The sequence below is a fragment of the Colletotrichum jinshuiense genome, chromosome 1 (assembly GCF_051148585.1).
Source record: "Colletotrichum jinshuiense chromosome 1, complete sequence".
NCBI classification, from domain to species: domain Eukaryota; kingdom Fungi; phylum Ascomycota; class Sordariomycetes; order Glomerellales; family Glomerellaceae; genus Colletotrichum; species Colletotrichum jinshuiense.
In genome coordinates this window covers 2065872-2086908 of record NC_139302.1, presented here as the reverse complement: position 1 = coordinate 2086908, position 21037 = coordinate 2065872, and the positions used below count along the sequence as shown (strand labels likewise).

Here is a 21037-nt window from a genome sequence, read left to right as displayed (position 1 = left end):
CGTGTCTTGCACCTAACTATACACTGCAATGGTCATGTTTGTGCGTAATGACATAAAACCGTATCGTTGTGAAAGGTTATTACTTTCGCTCTAAACTTACAGCTTCCTAGTTGGACAGAACCGCAAAGGGGAGAATCTCGCGTGTTCGTATACTGGCTCTCTAACAGCCAAGAAACATATCCGGGCGGGCGGGCTGCTGCACCACCCCTAGCTCGTCCCGCCCATGCGGCTCCCGCGTGAGTGGGCGGCCGCGGGTGAGTGGGCCAGTTGTTAGCAGCACACCGTACGTAGTACCACCTACTTTGCCATTGGAGACCCTGGCGCACCCGTGCCGCAATCGTTCCCCTGTAGCGTAAGGCACATGTAAGCATAACCAAGGTACTGTGGTAATAAGGTCCATAATTAAGAGGGGGTCTGCTACCCGTTACTCGTATATATGGATTGATTCAATAATGTAGGAATCTCAGGGCGAGGCCACCTTGTGAGTGTAGAGTATGAGCATCGAGCATTTAAAGTGCTTGGCCTGCACGAATAGTGGGCGTCTTGGCCGATACAGAGATTGCTCCTGCTACCTAATTATTGAAGACTGCAAACTGCTTCACGTGCCCCAAACAACCCCGCGCGTCCTAGTACTCATATTAAGACTCACTTCGACTTGTATAGGCACCTCGCGCTCTTCCGTTTCAGATAAAAACTGGCAGCGAGTGCTATTTCTAGTCACTGATATCGGCGGCCCAGGTGAATAAGAAGAAGAAGAACGTTGTGTTGCCTCGATATTAAACGGTGGTGTTTCGCCGCCAATCGTTCCGTTCCGTTGTGGAGACGCTGACAGGGGTTGCCGTTGGCGATTACTAAAAGCGGCACTCGCTGGTCGTCTCTGACCCGAAAATAAAGACTGTGAGGGCAGTCTTGACTACCGGGCCAGAGAAGGGATCCCGAAAAGAATGGGTCCCGTTATAAACGGGCGAAACGGCCACCGAATTTGTGATTGATGTAAAGGTGTTTCTTGACTGTAAAGGGTTGGTGATTTCTATATTCAATAGGAATCAGGCTGGTTGCACTTATTGCTGGTTATAAGTAGAGGTGCTAATATTCCTATATAGGCACACTTTCATTTCATTCCATGTGAAATAATCATCATTAGTGATGACCCCAGAAAATGAATGCCCTAGGTCGGTAACCATGCTATGTACATAATTTAGGGACCTCCTCGCTTCGAACAACTTATTTCGAGTACGTGTGGAAAACTTTGGCAATAATAAGCCAGTTGCCGTCCTGCTTTAATAGGGTGTGATTGTCTGTGTAGTCGTTCCCGCCAGCGTCGTTCTCCATGTCCACCTTTACGACCGCCGTCGTCTGTGTAATAGAGATGATGTCGTTGTGCGCGACAATGTTGGGCGCAGCACCTTCCTTTTCCATGAAGGTCCACAGGTTGTCAATCGGCCCACCGAGCAGGGACCCGTCGGCGGAGAAGCCGTACATGATTGCGTTGGGGTGAAATGACTTTGCGACCTGCTTTGCATCTCCGACCTTGAGGCCGGCCACGTAGTTTTCGACAACGGCGAGGACATCTAGGTAGTCCTGGACCGGGACGGTCTTAGTGTTGTTGGCCATTTTGGAAAGCGATTGATTCCTGGGAAATTCCACAGTTAGATACAGTTTTGAAAGGGACTGTCTCTGGTGGTAGTAGTTATGGAGGATAAGTTTATTCACTTACGTAGGTAGCTTTTCGCTATTCATGGGTTTTTAGAGGACTGCGACTTGTTTCGCTGCCAGAAGACGATATGTGAGGGGGGAGGATTGCATGGAATGGTTTGTTGCAGTCAACATTTGGGTTCTTAAATACTTTTGCACAATGTCTTCGTAAGACGAATGTTGTTCCAAAGTTTTCTCCTACCAGGCCTTGGCCTTGTTGCTCGCGGCGTGGATCCAGAGCATTTGGAGGTAATATTTGGAGGTAATATTCAAACGCGACTTCCCAGTAACTGGCCCCGCACCTGTACTTGGCTTTTCTACCCCAACGCCATTTCAACTCCACGCTACTCCAGTGCAATTGGCTCCACACGTTCCACTACCCGTTCCGCAACAGGTCGAAAACGTCATTATACGTTTGAACAGAAGAAGGGGCCAACACGTTACATTTATAAAACACCCAGCTTGAGCCGTTTGAAATCTTCCTTCATGTACTGCGAAGAATCCTTTGTTTTCACCAGTCTTATCCATCCCGAGAGTTAGACAAAGTAGTCAATCATTTTGAATTGAAAGAGGAAAGATGACAGAGACACCAGCAATTCCACGAGAAATGAAGGCGTTGCAGCTGGTCGAGGTAAGTAGATCATTGATTATCAAAGAATTATAATGACGTGTCAGTAGTACAAGAAGGATTACAAGCTTGTAACCGTCCCTGTTCCGGAAGCCAGAGACGGCGAGCTCCTTGTGAGGATTAAAGCAGCCAGCTTCTGCCATACGGATTTCCAGGTTTACGAAGGTGTCTACGCCTCGGAATGTCCAATGATTCCCTCACATGAGCCAGTGGGAATAATTGCTGCGTTGGGGAAGAACGTCGATTCGAAGTGGAAAGTGGGACAGCGCGTAGGTGTTTTGAACTTCAGACACGCATGTGGACAGTGCAATCGATGCGTGTGGCACAAGCAAGCAAACAATGGCACCGTAGATGCCAGATTCTGCAAGCGAAAGAATATGGCTGGCATCACTGCAGATGGAGGTTTCGCCGAGTACCTGGTCGCAGATGCAACGACCACTGTGCTACTGCCAGATGGCCTGAGCTTTGAACAAGCTGCACCATTGATGTGTGCCGGGGTATGCTGCAACGATCACTTTGAGTCTTCCACATTTGCAGACATGAGCTGACTATTGAAACAGGCAACAGTGTGGAATGCGCTTAACCAATGCTCGCTTAAAATTGGCCAGTCCGTTGCCATTATTGGCGTCGGAGGTCTTGGCATTCTCGCCGTTCAATTCGCAAAGGCCCAAGGCTTGCGGACAGTCGCCGTCGACAAATATCCCGAGTCTCTAATGCTCTCATCAGATACCGGGCCTGGGCTGGAACCGGATCTGTTGGTCGGGATTGATGATGAGAATGCTCTTGAGCGCATCGAAGACTTCACTAATAATATTGGACTCAATGCGGTCATTGTATGCACCGACAATGTCGCAGCAGCTGAATGGAGTTTGAAACTACTCCAGCCAAGAGGCACCTGCATCCCGCTTGGCTTGCCTGAGATGGGTTATTCCTTCAATGCCTTCGATCTGGTCTTTAAAGAGCTTGTTATCAAGGGGTCTTTGTGCGCGAACACACAATCAACGGAGGCTATGATGAAGACTGTGGATAAACACAAAGTCAAAAGTCACATCACCTCAGTTCTTTTGGAAGAGGCACAATCTCTGCCTACGAAGTACATCAATAGGGATTTTAAGGGGCGTTTGGTAGTTTTGGTTTGAAGACTGGCAAGCCATAAATGTTAACCAATCAAGTTGTTATGGGAAATTGCCTTCATTACTACCTGAAGTGTATGGTTTTCTTTCATCCGTGGACAGGTATCGATGTAAAGCAAGAATAAATACTAAAGGACAGCAGGCATTACCTTGTTCGTAATATCCGTTCTACACTGTTAATGGTGCTTGACTCCTAGGGCCACAAATGAAGGGTGTTTTCTCGGACCGTGGCTGCTCCGCCAATAGCTGACACACATTCAATGTCTTTATGCAAGCGATCCCATCTTCAATGGAAAAACCAAACGACTAACTAATCTAGGTGTATGATTCCAGCTATTTCTGCACTGATAAGGAACCTTTTTTCAACGATCAGCTATAACAACACGAGCGCCGAGGAGTCTAGACATTTCGCACCTCTTGGCCGATCTGTGGCTCGAAAAGTACACTGAGAGATGACAGAGGATAATTGAAATTGAAGAATTTTGCGTACAGAGCATTTACAATTGTAGACATGGAATATAGCCCCAAACTGTTCGACCGATCCAATAATTATTTACCAAGTGCTCCATTTGCTAGAACTCTGGTATAAATCCTCAATTTCTGGATGTGTGAGCTCGCGCTTCCAATATCTCAGCAGCAGTTGATATGCTGGTACCAATTGCATCTACAATATTAAAAACATGTACGCCATTGAAAGTCAAAGTCCATAGTTGAAGGACTATTCTGCCCAAACCTCGAATGCGCTCAGCACTACTATTAAAGTCTCTCAGGTTGCTGGCCAGTGGGGTCTCTTTGACGAGACTGAAGACCATCCCGAGAAGCTTTCTCTCATCATCTCTTAAAGCCTCTGCTATTGGCTGCTCAATAACACCAGCAATCATATACAGCCATCTGCATATGAGGGAGGCACATTCCAGGTTTGAGATAGCCAACTCAACGCTCCAGCTAAGTGCTTGAGTATTCGCCACGTAGGTGATACCGCTAAAAATTGGAACACTGAGTGCGTGCACGCACTGCAGGATAGCTCGGTCGGTATGAGGTGATCGTAGAAATTGAGGTGTGGTGTCGTCAACCATAATCTGTGCAATGCACTGAGGATCTCGTGAGACGAGGCTGCGGTGAGGGCCCAAGTTGGCATTGATCCGGATGTACGCAAGCCTCAGCATGGCTACAGCGTTAAATCCCAAAGGACCTTTAGAAGAAGTGGGATCGAGTGAAGATTCCTGAGTTGACTCCCACGATAATTGCCATTTTTGAAGCGCGATTTCAAACGTCTTTATAGATGATGTACTGAGTGATGAGCTGTGGGTTGATAAACATTCCAAAGTGTGCCTGTCAAGGAAGATCTGTTGTAGCAAGCCGCTCATCAAAACATAGTTCCCCAGTGCTGAGAAGGGGCCTTCCTTATGAATCTCCTGTCCACTTAACAGCTTGGAGAATACTTCTTGAAACCGAGACTCATTGTGGCCATACATCTGCCTCAGCTCCGACCACGCCTCAGATGTAGTAGCCTCCCATTCAGAACCGCAGTGTGGTAATGAAATGCCGATATCCCGATTCAAGATTAACGGGGGGACATCGAATGCTATGCTCTGTAGGTTGAACAAGATATACGCGACGAAGAGAGTTCTTCGATGAACCTCGCGCGCAATCCATTCATGCCATGGAGTGCCTTCCTTGATGTTGTCGTCGCGAGAGATACCAGCTTCTCGGACAAGCATTGCCAGTTGACTCGACATTAACAGTGCGTCTTGAACAATTGGAGCATCCGCCCAAGAAGCAATTGCCACAAGAAGGACTGTGGCTTGCATTGTATGGAGTTGGGGATACCCTATTGTCTGGGGTGGAGAAGCGGTCGTGGAGGATGTAGGTATGCCGGCGAATGAATGCAGTGATGCCTGAGTCTGAGAAGATTTGGAATTTCCAGGGTGTGTTGCCATCAAGTTCGCTATAGAGCTTTTTGATCGGTTCCTCATCTGCTCTGCAACAACTGCTTTGGCGGCGAAATAAAGCTCGTAGCCCTGGGTCCTTTCAAATCGATAAAACGCACCAACAGCTGCGATGGCAAGAATAAGCTCTGGTGAAAGTGACTCAGGTGTGAGGGTTGGCGGGTGCAAGAAAGGAAAGTTTTTGTGGAAGTCCCGAAAGTAGCCTCCAAAATAACGAGACAGCGTGTATTTTGAGGGAATGTTGAACTCTGCTGGAATGGTACTCTTAAATAGGAGTATCTTATCACGAAGTATCGTGTAAGTGGAGTTGGATATTGACCACGGAGAGCCTGAAATCGATACAGGGTTAATTTCTTCGCTCTGATCACCATAAAGATTATCGGCAGGCAGCTTTTCGACATTAGGATGGTGAGCTGCTGCTTCCAGGGCTGTAAGTGGGCGAAAGGCCTTCGATGATCCGGATACCAAATCCAGATTTGAATTGCCTGAGCAGTGAGAATCCGAAGGCTCCAAATTGCTGGCTTCGCTCGGTGCTATAAGCTCTCCATCTGGCTGCCATAAATCAAAGAGGCCGTGGTCGGTGTCAAAGAAAGTCGTGGGTAGGAACTCGCGTGAGTTCGAGCTATGGCTCCACAGAAAGTCGAAGTCATTGTCGTTGCTGAACGGAAAGCCCGTCACGTCCGATTGAGTGTCTTGGTGAGAAGAAAGCTGATAAAAATTGCCTTGAAGTTGATTCAGGTCAGAGGCACCCTGTCCGACCTCCGGAACTGGCGTAATTGCATGTAGTGGCGTGGTGATGCCCGGCGAAGTGTAAGATTGCGCACTAAAAATTGATGCCGATACTTCATCTGCAGTAGTAGACGAGCTGGCATCTACCATATTTTGAGGAAGGTCGTCCACAATACAGGTGTCTGTAATGCTTGGCACTCCAACACCGGCATCGCAAAGCCCCTTACTGTTCGCTGAGCTCGGAGGGTGTGCAATTCTGGTGTGGCGAACCAGAAGGTCCCTATGGCCTCTACCTGAGTGCGAAATCAAAAAGAAAGTGACGGGTGGCACGTACTGTCTAGAGAAGTTGTGGCCACAATCACAAGAGAATGGCTTCTCGTTAGTATCTTCAGAGCATTAATAGTCTATCATGGCCCCAGTTATACGGAGAGGTACCCACGAATACGCTCGTGTCTCCGCAAATGTTCTAGACGCTTAAACTGTGCATTGCAAAACCGACACGGCGAAATATTAATACGAGGCCTTCCTCGGGGCATAGTGGATGCTGGGTCGTGGACGGGGGGCGGTCAATGGTAAGCAAATGGAGGGACAATATTCGTGTTGGTTAACTGAAGATCGACATTAGTTGGAGTTGGAGAGTTTATTCCTAGCCGCTGGGGCTCGGCCCTTGCAACATTCCGTATGGAGGTTCCCGGCACGACGCTAAGCCCCACCCCCATACAACCGATGCCCCCCCACAACCGATCGGGCAGACTTGCGCGATTTCCCATAAAGGAATAGCAAACCGCAAAATTATAGAGCATGTATATGAAGTTCAGTTTAAAGTGGTTAGCGTTGCTAATTTGTAGGTAGTAATTTATAGCGTTAAGAAAGTATTAGGTTATTCTACCTGATCGGTTGTTAGGGGAGTGTCGGCTGTATAGGGGTGGGGCTTAAGTCACGTGTATTATTATGTGACGACGCTTTGATTAGCTTTGCTAGATGAGATGATACTGATAGTGGTAAAAAGCCATTCTAGTCCTGTTGGCAGGTATTTTCTCAGTTTGCCAACCTTTCATATTCATCGAGAATACTTAGGCACCCGGTGACAAGGCCATAGGAGCATATTATGATTTAAGCGAAAGCATGAACACAAAGTCGACCGGTCTTTAATATTTTTCCGGTACTATATCGTGATCATACGTACTTTTATTATCCTCCAGCTGAAAGGATTACTGAATTTAACGCTGTCAGTCTAACCGCTATGATTGTGCTGGTATTGACAACTGTATTCTTATCCCTTCCAGTGCAGCTGGACAGCGTTGTTGTCAATGGCGGTTTTTTATAGCTGGTCGGGCAACATGACAATCTCCGGCACCAAATGAGTGAGGTGGGTGTGGATCGTGAGTGCAGGTGTCGAGGAGTTGCCGAGGTTCGTAGTCTTTCCTTCTTTCACTATTTCTATTGAAAAGACTATTAAGAGTTCTGTTCGTTTTGACAATATGACTGGTCACTTTTGAGCTGACTGGCTTCTTGTATAGCGCCTCATATGCAAGCTTGATTTGGTCAGCGTGGGTGCAATTGTCATGCACACACCCCCTGGTGAGGCGAAATGAAGAGCGTGCGTCGATGGAGATATGTTTTTCGAACCTCTAGAAAGAAGAAAACAAGTCTCCTTGGAGTGGTCTTGTAGTTCAATGACGACCAGATGTTTCATTTTAGCAAGACACTGGAAGAACCCACAAAATCAATGGGTGTAAAGTTTAGGATTGCCAGCAATGATCGCTCTCTGCATGACTTGCCACCTATTGTGTCCATTCATCTCCAAACTCCCACATCTAGACTATCGATGCGATAATGGATGACATCCATCTCGTGTGTGTGACAAATAACAGACTGCATAAAGCTCTTGTCGCACCGTTGTCATCCCTCCCATCACTGTCTTCAAATCCCCCTCCCCCAGGGGGGGCATTGGGCGAGAGAATATGGGCTGCAAATCCTTTACCAGCGAGGAACTAAACCATTAGCTGATCTGGAAAAATACCAGTCAGCAAGACCAGCCATGCCTCCTGATTGGAGGATTGAGCAGTTCGCGTTGTATCTTGAGTGGCGCGTGCATGTTGAACCGATCAGGAGTATTCCGACCAACGATGTATACGCATGCGGGCCAATCTGTCCTAGGTCCACCGTAATCCATCCGCCTGATTATGCAAGCGCGAACTTCACTACGGCCGAACGATCGGTCCATTTCAACGGTTAGTCAGCAGGGGATGAACCTAGTCAACATCCATTCTTAGTACTATTGCCCCCCAGCAGAAACGTAGGTCACAAGAATAAAGTTTGTGTCCGAAGGGCTTCATCGTAATCTCCTTGTTACATTTCTCCGGTGGGTACTAATGGGTTGTAGGAGGTAGAATTTAACGTACACATGAAAATATCAGTCATTTTTGATGAGATACAACCAGCAGAGCTTATACAGAGCTGTTTAAAAAAATTTAGATCTCGGTATATATCACCAGCTTTAGTAACAGACAGTGCTTAGGCCTCACTTCTTGAAGACTTTCTTGGAGAAAACAACATTTACAGCGGGAAAAAAATGCCCCAAGATAACTAGCTCTCAAGGTTCAAATGTCAAGGTCTCCTTCTCCAGGGCCCCTTGATAGCTTGTGCGTTTTACAAGCCACTAGTAAGTTATGTCAATCTTGCTGCTGCCTGTTTGAAAATGAAAAGACCGCCGGTGTAATAGCTCTCGGAAGAAACAAGTTACACCGTTTAACTGTTCCTAAGCACCATACTCCTCTAGCCATTAGTCAGGCAAGCAGTGGTGGGGGCATTTTAAGTTCAATTAAACTTAAACTTTCTACCAGCCACTAACATCACATAACGCCGCCCCTAATCATCTCCAGTGGATCCTAGCCGCTGAAAGCTTACTTAGCATTCCGCGTATACTAAGGCATCCTGAATTGCGCTTCAATTTGCTTCGGTCTCGTGAAAATGCTGAGCAATCTGACTTACACCATGATGATGGAACCATGAAGAAGATAAAAACTGTATTAGAAATGGTGGCTAGTAGATTTGAGGATTAGATATAAGGAACATCAGTCTCCGAACAATTCCCATTCTCAGCAACATCATCTTACTCATATACACAATCCCCCAGTCCAAGTCTTGCACCCGATCCTTCATCTCCCCCAACTTGTCACAAGTAAACCCCGACGTCTTTCCACAATGTCTCACGCAGCCGCCATCATTCCGGAAGCCCGCACACCGCTCGAGGTGCAAGTCGTCAAGACCGCACAGCCCGGCCCCAAGGAGATCCTAATCAAGAACGAGCTCATTGCCCTCATTCCCATCGACGCCAAGCAGGCCAAGTACGGCATCTTTCCTATCCCTTACCCATCCATCCTCGGCACGTCCTACGGCGGCACTGTCACGGCTGTCGGCGCAGACGTCACAAAGTTCAAGGTCGGCGACAAGGTCGCCGCTGTCAAGGCTGGCGCCGCCGGAATTCTGGGGGACCGGTTCAGCTCATTTCAGCAATATGTCCTCTCGCTCGAAACCACGGCCACCAAAATCCCGGAAAACGTCGACATCAGTCTGCCCGTCGGCCTGATTGGAAACCTCACCACCGTCGTCGCCGTCTTTACCGAAGCTCTTGGCCTCACAAGGCCTGATCCTCTTGGAAATGCTGCTTCCCAGGGCAAGAAAGTGTTGGTTTACGGAGGCACATCGAGCTTTGGCAGCTTGGCGGTGCAATACGTCTCCCAGGCCGGCTACGATGTCGTCACCACCACTTCCCCCAGACACAAGGACATTGTGGCCAAGCTTGGTGCCAGCCACATTGTCGACCACACCCAGAGCCCGGACGCCATCATCAAGGAATTGGTGGCGCAGGGACCTTACGACTACGTCGTCGATTCCATCTCTCTGACGGAGACGTACGAGATCACAGCCGCGGTGGTCGCTTCACAGGGTGGAAATACGGTGTACGGCCTGCTCCCTCCCCCCGAGCAGTCGAGTGTTCCCTCGAGCGTGTCCATCGACTACAGGCCTTGGTCCATCACTCTGGCCGAGGAAAAGAATGCAGAACTACTCAGCTGGTCATTCCATACCTACCTCTACGAGGCTGTTGCGAACAATAAGCTCGTCGGTTTGAATGTTCAGAAGATTGAAGGCGGTCTTGCTGGTTTGAACGATGCCATCGACATTCTTGTCAAGGGAGTAAGCGGTGCTAAGGTTGTTCTGGATCCTCGCGAATAAGGGAATGGTTGAATGGGGTGAGACCAAGTAGACGACGGGTTGCATGGTTGGCGCAGTTGAACGTGTCTATTTTTGGCCTCAGTTTGCAGAGTTGGCTTGCATGACTCCCCCTGACTTACCAAGATATTCTTGCCTGGGGTATCTCGTAGGTTTCAAAAAAATAGGTCGTTGGTAACCTCAAGAGGGACCCGACTTTGGAAATAGTCTTGCTGGTATTAAAAACTTTGCCGTCGTTTTGTCCAGACCTTCAGTTGGTGGTGCATCAAAGAAGATGAGGTCGAATGTGTTTTAAGCCAATCAACAAAGAACTCTTTTGCATCCAATGAGTTTGCCAGTAAAAGTAGATCGAAGTTACAAGGATTTCCAGAGGTGTTGCAGAACAGTGTAAAGTTTCTTAACTTTGCAGCTTCCAAGGAGCCCGTGTGAATCTTGCACGTCAAGTGCCTCTTAACGAACTTCTCTATAGCAACAGAGGAAGGTTCTCTTGCTTACAGTTGATAGGGTAAGAAGAGTACAAAGAACACTAATTTTCTTATAATAAGATGTCGTAAGCAGGCTACATGCTAATACATTAAGTTGACTTACGAGACTTATCACGGACCAATTCATCACGCTGGCAAAGCAATGCAAATACTGACACAGCTGTGGTTAATCATTATGTCCGAACACCTTGCTCCATAGTGTTGGCCGCGAGCTGGTACATTGGCAGCTGCTCAGGCCAGTTCGGACCCAGCGCCGTCAAAATTACCGTGATATCAGCTCTAGAAGGCGACTTCCTAGCACCAACTCTCCTCCAGATCACATCTTGCAGCTCCCTAACCTCTTTCATCCTTTGCTGCTCCACTTCTGTCGACGGCCGTGGCGAAAGACCGGGCGCACCATCATAAAGTCTCAAATGAAGTGCTTAGCTTAGAGAGCCGCGAGGGGGGTTAAATAGGATTTCAATGCGGGATGCCTCGTGATGCTGCGCTAGATCCCGCAGCCAGCTCAGACCAAACAACAGATTCATGTTCTCTGATGTGTCCTGGCTCATGAGGACTAGGCGGCGGAGAGGTTTTCTGTAGTTTGTTAGCTGACTGCCTCTACTCAGTGCGTAGCGGGAAGCTTACGCTTCGACTATCAGCGATAGGGAAGTTGATGAGAGTGGTGAGGAGGGGTGTGTTAAGCTCGATTTCTACGCTCAAACCGCAAAATGAGCGCGACCACGAAGGCTGGACACCCCTATATAAAGCTGTGCAGTCATCATCATTAGAAACACTAAAGGCTCTTCTTAAAGCTAGAGCACATCTAAATGTTTAAGACAGCAAAGGCTAGACTTCATCATATGATGCGGTGCAGGCAGATGTAGATTTATATGCCTCACTGCTTGAGGATATCACTCGTTGTCCCTAATTGCATCATGGGCGAGTAAGGTTTTAATCCCTTATGTATTTCTGAGCTACTGTAGACGCTTTTGAAAATGGAGCAGATGTAAATATTGTAACAAACAAAGGCCTAATGGGTTTTCATCTTACAGCTCGGGTCTTTTCAACAGGATGTTTGCAGTTGCTCATGGGTAGTCCTGGCGCGAAAGTAGACACCCAGGATTCCAGAGGAGATACTGCCTTACACGTCGCGTTAAGAATTGGTTCACATCCAGCGGCAGGCCTATTGTTGTCAAAGCATGCCAGCATTTTAATGGAGAACATGGAGGGTATGACGCCCATGGATATTGCGACGGCAAGAAGCAGAAAAGCATCACACATCCTCATCGGAAAAGCTCAGTTTCGTCACATACGCAAACCTGCATACTAAGCCTACAATTTGTGTAAATTAAGCTGAAGCTAAGTCGGGCCAACAAAGGAAAGAAGTATCGGGACGTAAATCGACCCTCGAAGAAGAACACACAACCACAGACGAACCCTCCAATTCCAGGCTGCGGAGGCTATAGGGCACAGCTAATTATCCTTTCTGAATTTTCAGGTCCTCATGCACACATATATCGTCGTGCCATCCATTGGTTATGCCATTTGAGCCGTTTTACTGACGCAAAATCGAAGGTTGAAGCTCTTGGACGTCGACTGGGACGAGGGTGGCAACACTGACATGCGGCCAGCTGAGAGGGCCGAAGTTGAGGATCACATTCTGAGAATACTGAATCTGCGTATACTGGACGTTGACGGTCTTGGCAGTTGGAATCTCAAAGTCGACGGAGAAGGTGGGCACGACTTCGTTCGCGTGTAGAGGAACTGGGGAGAAGGTCTGGGAAGGCTTAGCCGGAGTTGGCTTGAACGGCTTCAGATTAAGCTTTGCGTTCACAGTTGAGACCCAGTAGGTAGCTGTCACCTTGACTGCCTTGGCATTGCCGTCATTGTCGTCATTGCCGGCAAGGAATCCAATGTTGTTGGTGCCTCCACCCGCCTCCTTTGTTGAAGTCGTGCCAGGACGAGCAGACTCTGTTGAAACTGTAAAGCTGGTATTATTGATAATCTCCTTCCCCTTGTTGGCAAGATCCAAGACGCTGTTTGGGTCATCAATCATTTCTTGCGTGATGGTGTTGGCCTTGATGAAAGGCGTAAGGTCTTGAGGAATACGAGATTCTCCGTTTTTGGCTGCCGTTTGGCTGGGAAAAGGTTGGAGTCTCGTTTTACCAATGACGAATGGCGTGATGGGAGATTTAGGGATTATCGGTGCACCGTTGGTTTTAACGGCTGGCAGGAAGCTCTGAGCATTGATCGTTGTGCCGTGAGGAATGGAAGCCATGCGGGCGAGAGAAGCTCCAAGGTCAGGCGTGCCACTTTCTGGGACGCTTAACCAGAAGCCAGATTCAAAGTGGATACCCGGTGTACCTTCGCTGGGCGTTGTCACATCAATGACAGACTGCGTGTAATTCCATCCATCGAGGAATATATCTGGTTGCGTTACAAAGCCGCGATTGGCTATGCTTTCGTTCATTTTGGTAAAAGTCTGAGTTTCCTCCGTCAGACTGAGTTGCAGGACATTGTCTTCAGGGGGGTTGAGTTTTGGCTTAAATTCAGTCGGGGTCTTCTCGCTATTCGGACGGAAGATCGTGTTGAAGCCATTCCCCTTGAATGTTCCCTTGAAATTTTCCAGAACACTTGGACTCGTTGCCGCAGCTGTACCGTTGGTAGCGGTGGACCCATTCTGGGTGGTACCAGAAGCCTGAGAGGATCCCGGCAGCTTCTTTTGGACTGGTTGACCCATGATTAGCGATGATTGTAGTAAAAGTTAAAAGATTATGTAGGAGATGAGATTGTGTTGGATGTGAGATGAAGATCAAAGGTGTAGGGATACGGCGGATAGACCCCCTTTAAATGGTAAAGAAGGAATGTTGCCATAACCGCTAGACGGGATCAACTGATATCGATTTGTACGGAGAATTGGACCAAACAAACTTTTTCAGTCGCAATTTCCATGCATCTACGGAGCTGCTGCTTCAGACGAAGTTGAAGTCGAACAAATTCTCCGCAACCGTGTAAGTCGGTCGGGTATAGCGCATTCAACAGCGGAGCTGAAATGATGTAAGACAAAACGGACGCCATGGCACGATATGATTTCCTCCTATCGACCTTGGCAGAGTCAGCCAAATTTAAGGTCCGCATGAGAAGTACAGATTAAAAGATGTTAGGGTTATCGGTACTCAGCATTGGTGGTGAGGGCTTGCAGGAGGGGTTCGGTGCTCATGGTCCAAAGGGGGTAAACTTTGAAGGTTGGTTATGATTACTGACTCCGGCTACTCTTCAAGATGACCGGTTAATAGGCGTCCGCCATAGGTTGTGTTTGAGAGACAGAGCTTGCAAGTGTCTCATCAAGCATTTTAGTGTGCCATGTGAAATGTGGTTAGTAGCGCGCGAAGGGCCGCTTCCGACACTCTGCAGACCCGTAACCAGGCATCCTACATAGTTCAGTTATCCTTGCTAGCCTGATTGCCCAAGGAGTTTTTGTCGGTGTCGTTCAAGCAACAACCAAGGCAAACCGGGTCTCTGGGTGCCCTCGCTCATGTTCGGTCTCCATCATGCTTGCTGCATTGTTCTTGTTGAGACTGTCGATCAGGATCAGCGCATAGATGTTCTGGACCATGAAAGACCATTCTCTAGCGAGATTCTTTGTTCCTCACGCGAGAGATTTCTCACGCAGACATGTCGTATCAAGTCCCACATAGAGCCAGAACAATAGCGTCGCCAGGGGACTTCATTCCTCCGCACAGGAGCTGGAATTTTCAAGTTCATGATTCGAAACTATCGCAATTTCATTGGTCAAGATCCGCACTACTTCTCGTGGCACCATGTGACAGTCGTATGGCAAGCACGGAAGCGTTGGAATATCCCCGGCCCCAGCGCTGCGGACCAGACCGCTCGAGGCTGAACCACGACATTAGCACAATTGGCACAGAGCGAGATCCATGGAGTTGGAAATTAACCTTGAGACAGCTGACTAGTATGTGGGGGGACGGATTAACTTCCTGATCCGTGCCCACCGTTTTGGTAGCTCCGTTTACCGGCCAATGAAAAGGCCGTAGTTTCTCAAAGACCCAAAGCGGCTTTTTATGGGAGCCTCAGTCAGGGTCCACACCGTCTCACTCCGTCGCCGAAAACATTCACAAACCATCCATCCAGAAGGTGGCGCGTCTCAGCTCGCGAATGACAGCCACAAGCAGCAATTCGGTCCATTCCCCTGCACTTTCCATATAGACTGGGGGACTTTACCATGGCCAATCTGACATGTGGAATTTGCAATATCGCTCAGGTGGCTGAGAAGGTTATCCCTATGTCTCGTATCGGACTCAGGAACCAGGCTAGCCGTGGACACAAACAAACTGTAATGGGTATAGCCTTTGCAATAGCTACTACGGGGAATTGGCCAGTTCACAATCGGCACTGTCACGTAATGAATAGTCAGTCAAAAAGATGTGAAGATACCTACATTGCTTTTGTATTGGTGAAACTCTGAAATTGTACCGCAGCGTCTCTAAGAATGCGTTGAAATCCATGTGTTTACATGCAAAATCGCCCCGGTACATCGCCCCCTCTCTAGAAAGCTCTACATTCAACCAATCCCTTCTCGTAATCGCTGTAAACTGCTCCATCGCATACCAAGAACCCCATAGCAGCAAGCATCGCTGTAGTTCCCCCGCCAATGGCGCCGACACCGAGCGCCGCAACGCCGCACTCCATGACTCTGAAAAGTGCCGACTGGACGATGGCGTCCATGCACTTGTTGCACTCAGTAGCCGGCTGCTTTACGCACTTTCGCTCCTGCGCTTCCTGGAGCCGGCGTCTGCGGATCTTGCCGACGGATGAGGAACGTGCCGAGTTGAGCGTGTTCTGGGCCAGGACTAGGTTCTGCGTCTCCATCCCTCCGGCAACCTGTCGTCGTTCCTGAAATGTGTTTGTGTTGATGGCAGGATCGAGAGCTGCCGTGGTGCTGAGGAGGCTGCTGAGGACAATGGCGGTGACGGTAGTGAACTTCATGTTGACGAGAGAGTGGTTTTTGCTTTTAAAGCTTGAGTGCGTTAAAGAAAGTAAATGATTGAAAAGTTGTAAAAGAGTGTAGTGGAACTGGTTGAGAGTGATGAGTTGGATGAAGGAGGACAGAAATAGCTGAAGATGAATCATTGGTTATATGGTTTTCCTAAGCAGGAGACACGGCAAAATTCTACGGCCTGAATTACGATTTTCCTATTTAAGTTGCGTCTATATTAATTGTATCTCTTATAGTAAAGGTTTAGGCGTTTTGTGGAAGCCAGAAGTCTTACTATTCATGAGATGCGATTAGTATCAGTGGATTGCTTGAAGCCTGCTTAATGCAAAGCTCTTGGCATGTGACCTCTCCAGCGTCGTAAGAGTTTTGAATTGAATAGGTTCTAGTAATGGATGGAGAGAGAAGGAAAGCTCGGCTGTGCTTAGAAGATGCAATGGTTGATAGGACATGTGACGCTAAGGAACCGCCGATCTGGAGAGCTCCGAACAGATCTAGCCCTAACAATGCACAGCCCTTCGGGTTTGACCTGCAGACTAACGTTAAACAGCGAGTCATTATAGAGTCGTTTCATCCGAACTGAGCAGTAAACTTAATACCATCCAAGATTAGTGACAAGGTAAAATTAACTTTCACCTGACTAGACACCATAGCAGCTTATATAATATCTTTCGACATTATAGAATCTCGGTCTGATGCATAATCGCCAAGTCTCCAAATTAGGCCATTGAAGGCTTGTGTGCATACCTCTTGACGATGTTTTATATGTATTTAGGCTTCTGATTCCATCTATTAGAAACATGAGGCGTGAAGATTACGAATGCGGCTTCATGGTCTTGACGCATTGCGCTTCTCGAGTTTTGAGGCTCCCTTTTCAGTAGCTAAAAATGTAGACGAGTGTCTGGAAACCCCTTTCGAATGTATAAAGGTAGCTCTCTTCCTCAGAGAATATCATCTTTCTTTCCTCACCACCATCGCAGTTTATTCATTCTCTTCTACAATCACTACAATCTTTCAGCTTACCCAGCTCTTACAGTCTTTTGAATACTTTCCCTTCACTTTGTCTCTTCAACCAAATTCACTCCACCAATTCGTCAAGATGTTCTCCAAGGTCATTCTCGCTGTTCTCTTTGCCTCCTCTGCTGTCTTTGGAGCTCCCGTCGATGCTTCCAAGGAAGTTGAGGGTAGACAGATCAACCAGAGTGTTACTGTCTGCAGCGACAAGGGCATGGCTGACTGCGATACGATCAACTTCAACTTTGGGTTCTGCGGTTAGTTTTATACCTCTATTTGCAAACTATTCCTGTAAACTAACACCTGCCAGTTTCTGGTATCGGCCGATTGAACGACAAGGTTAGCTCGCTTAATGCTAACGGTTACAACTGCATCTTCTACAAGTAAGTGATATTCTAAATGTTAGTTCCTTCGCTCTTTTTACTAATGTTATTATTAAAGTGACACTGGATGCCGTAACGGTGGTGGTCAAATTGCGACGACTGGTGAGGTTAGCGATATCCGAAGCAACCCCCAGTTCAGCACCATGAACGATGACGTTTCTTCCTTCCTGTGCAACATCTAAGGGAATGCCATGTTATCTGTTCTTGCCATTTCAGTCTTGCTTAGCAACCATAGTCTTTGGCACTGCTCACTCTTCAACCATCACAAAGAGACTAGTCTGGTATTGCAAGCGGATTGGACGGCACAGAATTAAGCTATTGCGTGCCTTTTCTTTTTGGATAGCATTTGAATTTTGTACTTGGAGATTGTCGTATAGATGGTTCGCAATTGAATTTCATTCATACTTGCTATATACTTCAAACTGCCCAACTTTGTGACATTGCGGTATCATTGGATGAGTCGTTACAAGAAGCGAGGATTAAGCCTTTAGTTCATGTTCAATATTTTCAGAGGCTTTGCTACTATCAACGTGGAATGGGACGGATGCTCAGCACCCCCTGATATGTATTATCGAAGATAGAACGACGTGGACAGTCAAAATTCTTGCGAAAGTTTTCCAGTTAAACCAGGCCCATCCTGAAATAGTGTATACAGTGTTTTTCCAACACCATGAGACAATTGAGCTAGAATGGAAAAGACAAATGTTAGGGTGTGGGAAATTGCCGACAGCGCTCACATTTTGGAGACGAGTTAATGCATTACGTCACAGTCCTACTCAGTAGGCTTGAGATAGTTGTCCAGTCATTTCTTCCTGTCGTCATCTCATCTGACGTTGTTTCCACATTTGACTATGCCCTGTCCAATATCGTATCAAGAAGCACTCAGGGAAACCGCCAAAAAGATTTCTATCTCCTCTCATCTCTCATCATAAGACATTAATACTAGTAACAACGGCACGCGTGAGGCTATTTCGTGGTAAACTTGAGTCAAGCCCATTGTAAGACCAAGCAAGGTCCAGCAAAAAGAAAAAAGGCAAGAGGAAGGATTCATTGAAATGAACAGAGTGGCCATTTCAATACTTGTCCGGCAGCCTAAGAATATCTGTACTCATGGTATCGATGTAAGCCTAACACCTTGCGCCATCAAGCCATGGTCAAAACCCGCTAGCAAAACAATCAGCGGACAACCTCATTATTTGGTCCTTTTGGTAGCCCATGCGCGGTTCTTTTGGGATATAGACCCTACGGAAGCCCAACTTGACAAACTATCTATCGAACACGCCAAGAGACACCAAGATGTTGAATCATAAGCATCAAGTGCTCGGGGTTGAAGTCTTGCAATATACCTTCCAAAGCATCTGAAAGGATCTCAAATAATGAAAGCTTAGCATGTGTGAGAGGAATACTCTAATTGAATGCGAGGACCAGGATAGCGGCGCGAGGAAAAGAAAAAAGAACCCAAAAGCCACGGACAAGCAAAGAATTTTGCTTGTGTGAGTTCCCAATTAGGACTGGGAATTCGGGAACTCTCGTTGGAGTTGGGACGAGAATAGGACGCCGAGACATCCGATGCATCAAATCAAAGGGCGGGGCTCTTTACAGATTGTGATAAATAGACTACCCTTTTAAGGTTTCCGAGAAACAGGCCAGTCGGGCGGGCTCTTTACAGATTATGATAAAATAAACTACAATTTTAAGGTTTTTCCGAGGAATAGGTCAATCGGGCGGGGGCCCTCTTTCCTTTTTGGTGGCGCCCCTACAAGGAAGCAAAGGTGAACATACCGGTATACTTTGACGGTCTATTCGGCGCATTCATTCCCAAACCCTGCATTTCCGAGGCCGGTTCCATTCCCAGGAGTTGAGAGCCCGTCCAATTACCATCCAAGTTTCCTCTCCAACTCCGCGAACTTACGTCAAGTGTCTGTGCCACCTATTGGAATTGTTTAGGATCTGGGCTAGGTTCACATGGCACATTGAGCGGAGCAGTCCGCCGAGTGATCTCGTATTACTCAACATTCCGGAGTTCGCCGCCATAGATGGTTTCAAGCATTTTTCAGCGAGCCATATTCGCTATTGCCTCATGCAGGGTATAGCAAATCACCAGCCCAATTGGGCTTTAGCCTGGCCTTTTCTGTTATCCGTTTGTCGGGCGCATGAGTAAAGACCTGCACGAGCCTGCCCCTGCGTCCAGCAATCAGATACAGCGGACTGGATATGTTGTAGAAGGCGGTAGAATGGACGAGAAAAGCCTGGGCGAGATGCAGCATGACTTGGCAACCGTTGTGCTTGACAGAGTCCGGAGACTCCACGCTTTAATGGCAGCTGAACGGATCTTTCGCAACTTGACAAGCCGTCAAAGTTCGCATTGTGGGAGGTTTTCAGACGCAAAAGATTACAAATTTGATAGCTAAGACATATGGCAAGAGCAGTCGGAGTCTGTCTAAAGATGACCAGGACAAGGTTTTGCCAGAGCCCGTCACTCGCGGAAGCTTCCCCACCCCCACACTCCGAGGTGCATGAAATGCCAGCAGAGAACTAGCGTTGAGGGATGGGTGGGGAGTACGTACCCCCCTAACTTTGCGCTAATGGATCTTGGCGTACCAGACATCTGGGCCCGGAGAATTTTAGCTGGGTGGACCTCCCGGAGGCTCTGATCAGCATTCAATGGGATCTTCCTTGCCGCGATGCGGACACGGGAACAGTGAACATGCCGTAGAAGACGCAAAGGATGGCCGAGCCAAGAATCCAGAATTTCATAGCCCAGTAGGACCCAGGTTCATTTTCATTGACGTAGCTGTTATGCCATGCCCCGCAGCAGGACGAGGCTAAAAGCTTGGCTACTTCTCCTTCCATCCAGACCCGGCGTAGGCGATCTTGAACTCTAGGCGTTACGATTCAGATCCAGATCAAAAAATACGGGAGGGGACTTGGGGTTTCACCAGGCCCTGAACGGAGAATCATATGCGGCGACCGTTTCTTGCTCGGCTGCGGCTGAGCCCACAGCTTGAGCGTCGCCCCAAGTCTGTTGTTGCTACTAGCCGACACACCCACGACATTGGCCACCGCAGGACCTGTATCTGTGCTGCTTCAGCCCCTATCAAAATTCTCCTTAGAGTCTGCGTGTACTTTGAGCCTAGGTTTTATTCATCTCATGATAGTCTACAGCCGCATACAGTAGGCCCGCCTCTCTGCATGTCATCGTATTTTTCCATGTTTGACGTAGGCAAATTCAGTTGGTTCGTTTATGTAGCGTAGTCCTATCCAGGTTATGAGTGTTCTGTCAACAGGACTGCTTTTTTTCGGTATCCAAAAAGTACAACAAAGGACTACTAGGCCCCTCAAGTTCCGCCTGATACACGGGAGCAGTGAAAACCCATTTTTGGTGCTTTATCACTTCGGTTCTGATGCACTGTGGTAATACTCTTTCCTGCTGTTGAACTGCCGCTAGTAGTGCCCCTGAAAACGGCAACATATTAACAAATTTTTCTAGAAAATATGTCCATACTTGCCCTACCGAGAGGTAGTTCCGCTTGTTATTGTTCATTCTTTACTGTGACTTGGTGGCATAAACGAGGGCCCTAATTTTTTTACTTTGCCAAGCTAGGCCGTAGTAAAGTGATAAATGAGAAATCCCTACCGGCTCTAAGATAGACACGGTTAATCCTGTACTATCATAGAGAGAAGAGAGGTTATGATACATACAATTAGAAAGATGGAAAGAGGTGTCAAGGGTTGCAGAAGTGGGATGGATCGCTTGCGGTCTTTCATGCCATGATCATTTTAACTAGA

At 47.7% G+C, this 21037-nt stretch overlaps 5 protein-coding genes across 5 annotated transcripts; 2 read left to right on the top strand and 3 right to left on the bottom strand.

Moving 5' to 3' along the window:
- Positions 1 to 1224: 1224 nt before the first annotated feature.
- EsH8_I_000547 (uncharacterized protein) lies at positions 1225 to 1614 on the bottom strand (the record flags this gene model as incomplete). The annotated part of the gene is made up of 1 exon (XM_083267960.1): positions 1225 to 1614. The coding sequence occupies one exon, from the start codon at positions 1612 to 1614 to the stop codon at positions 1225 to 1227; it is 390 nt and encodes a 129-aa protein (XP_083118398.1).
- Positions 1615 to 9341: 7727 nt separating this feature from the next.
- On the top strand, positions 9342 to 10373 carry EsH8_I_000546 (zinc-binding alcohol dehydrogenase family protein; the record flags this gene model as incomplete). Its single annotated transcript, XM_083267959.1, has 1 exon — positions 9342 to 10373. One exon carries the CDS (start codon positions 9342 to 9344, stop codon positions 10371 to 10373), a length of 1032 nt encoding a protein of 343 aa, XP_083118397.1.
- A 2019-nt stretch (positions 10374 to 12392) lies between these two features.
- Positions 12393 to 13577, bottom strand: EsH8_I_000545 (uncharacterized protein; the record flags this gene model as incomplete). Its single annotated transcript, XM_083267958.1, has 1 exon — positions 12393 to 13577. The coding sequence occupies one exon, from the start codon at positions 13575 to 13577 to the stop codon at positions 12393 to 12395; it is 1185 nt and encodes a 394-aa protein (XP_083118396.1).
- A 1826-nt stretch (positions 13578 to 15403) lies between these two features.
- On the bottom strand, positions 15404 to 15844 carry EsH8_I_000544 (uncharacterized protein; the record flags this gene model as incomplete). Its single annotated transcript, XM_083267957.1, has 1 exon — positions 15404 to 15844. One exon carries the CDS (start codon positions 15842 to 15844, stop codon positions 15404 to 15406), a length of 441 nt encoding a protein of 146 aa, XP_083118395.1.
- Positions 15845 to 16950: 1106 nt separating this feature from the next.
- Positions 16951 to 17430, top strand: EsH8_I_000543 (uncharacterized protein; the record flags this gene model as incomplete). Its single annotated transcript, XM_083267956.1, has 3 exons — positions 16951 to 17122; positions 17176 to 17248; positions 17307 to 17430. 3 exons carry the CDS (start codon positions 16951 to 16953, stop codon positions 17428 to 17430), a joined length of 369 nt encoding a protein of 122 aa, XP_083118394.1.
- Positions 17431 to 21037: the final 3607 nt, after the last annotated feature.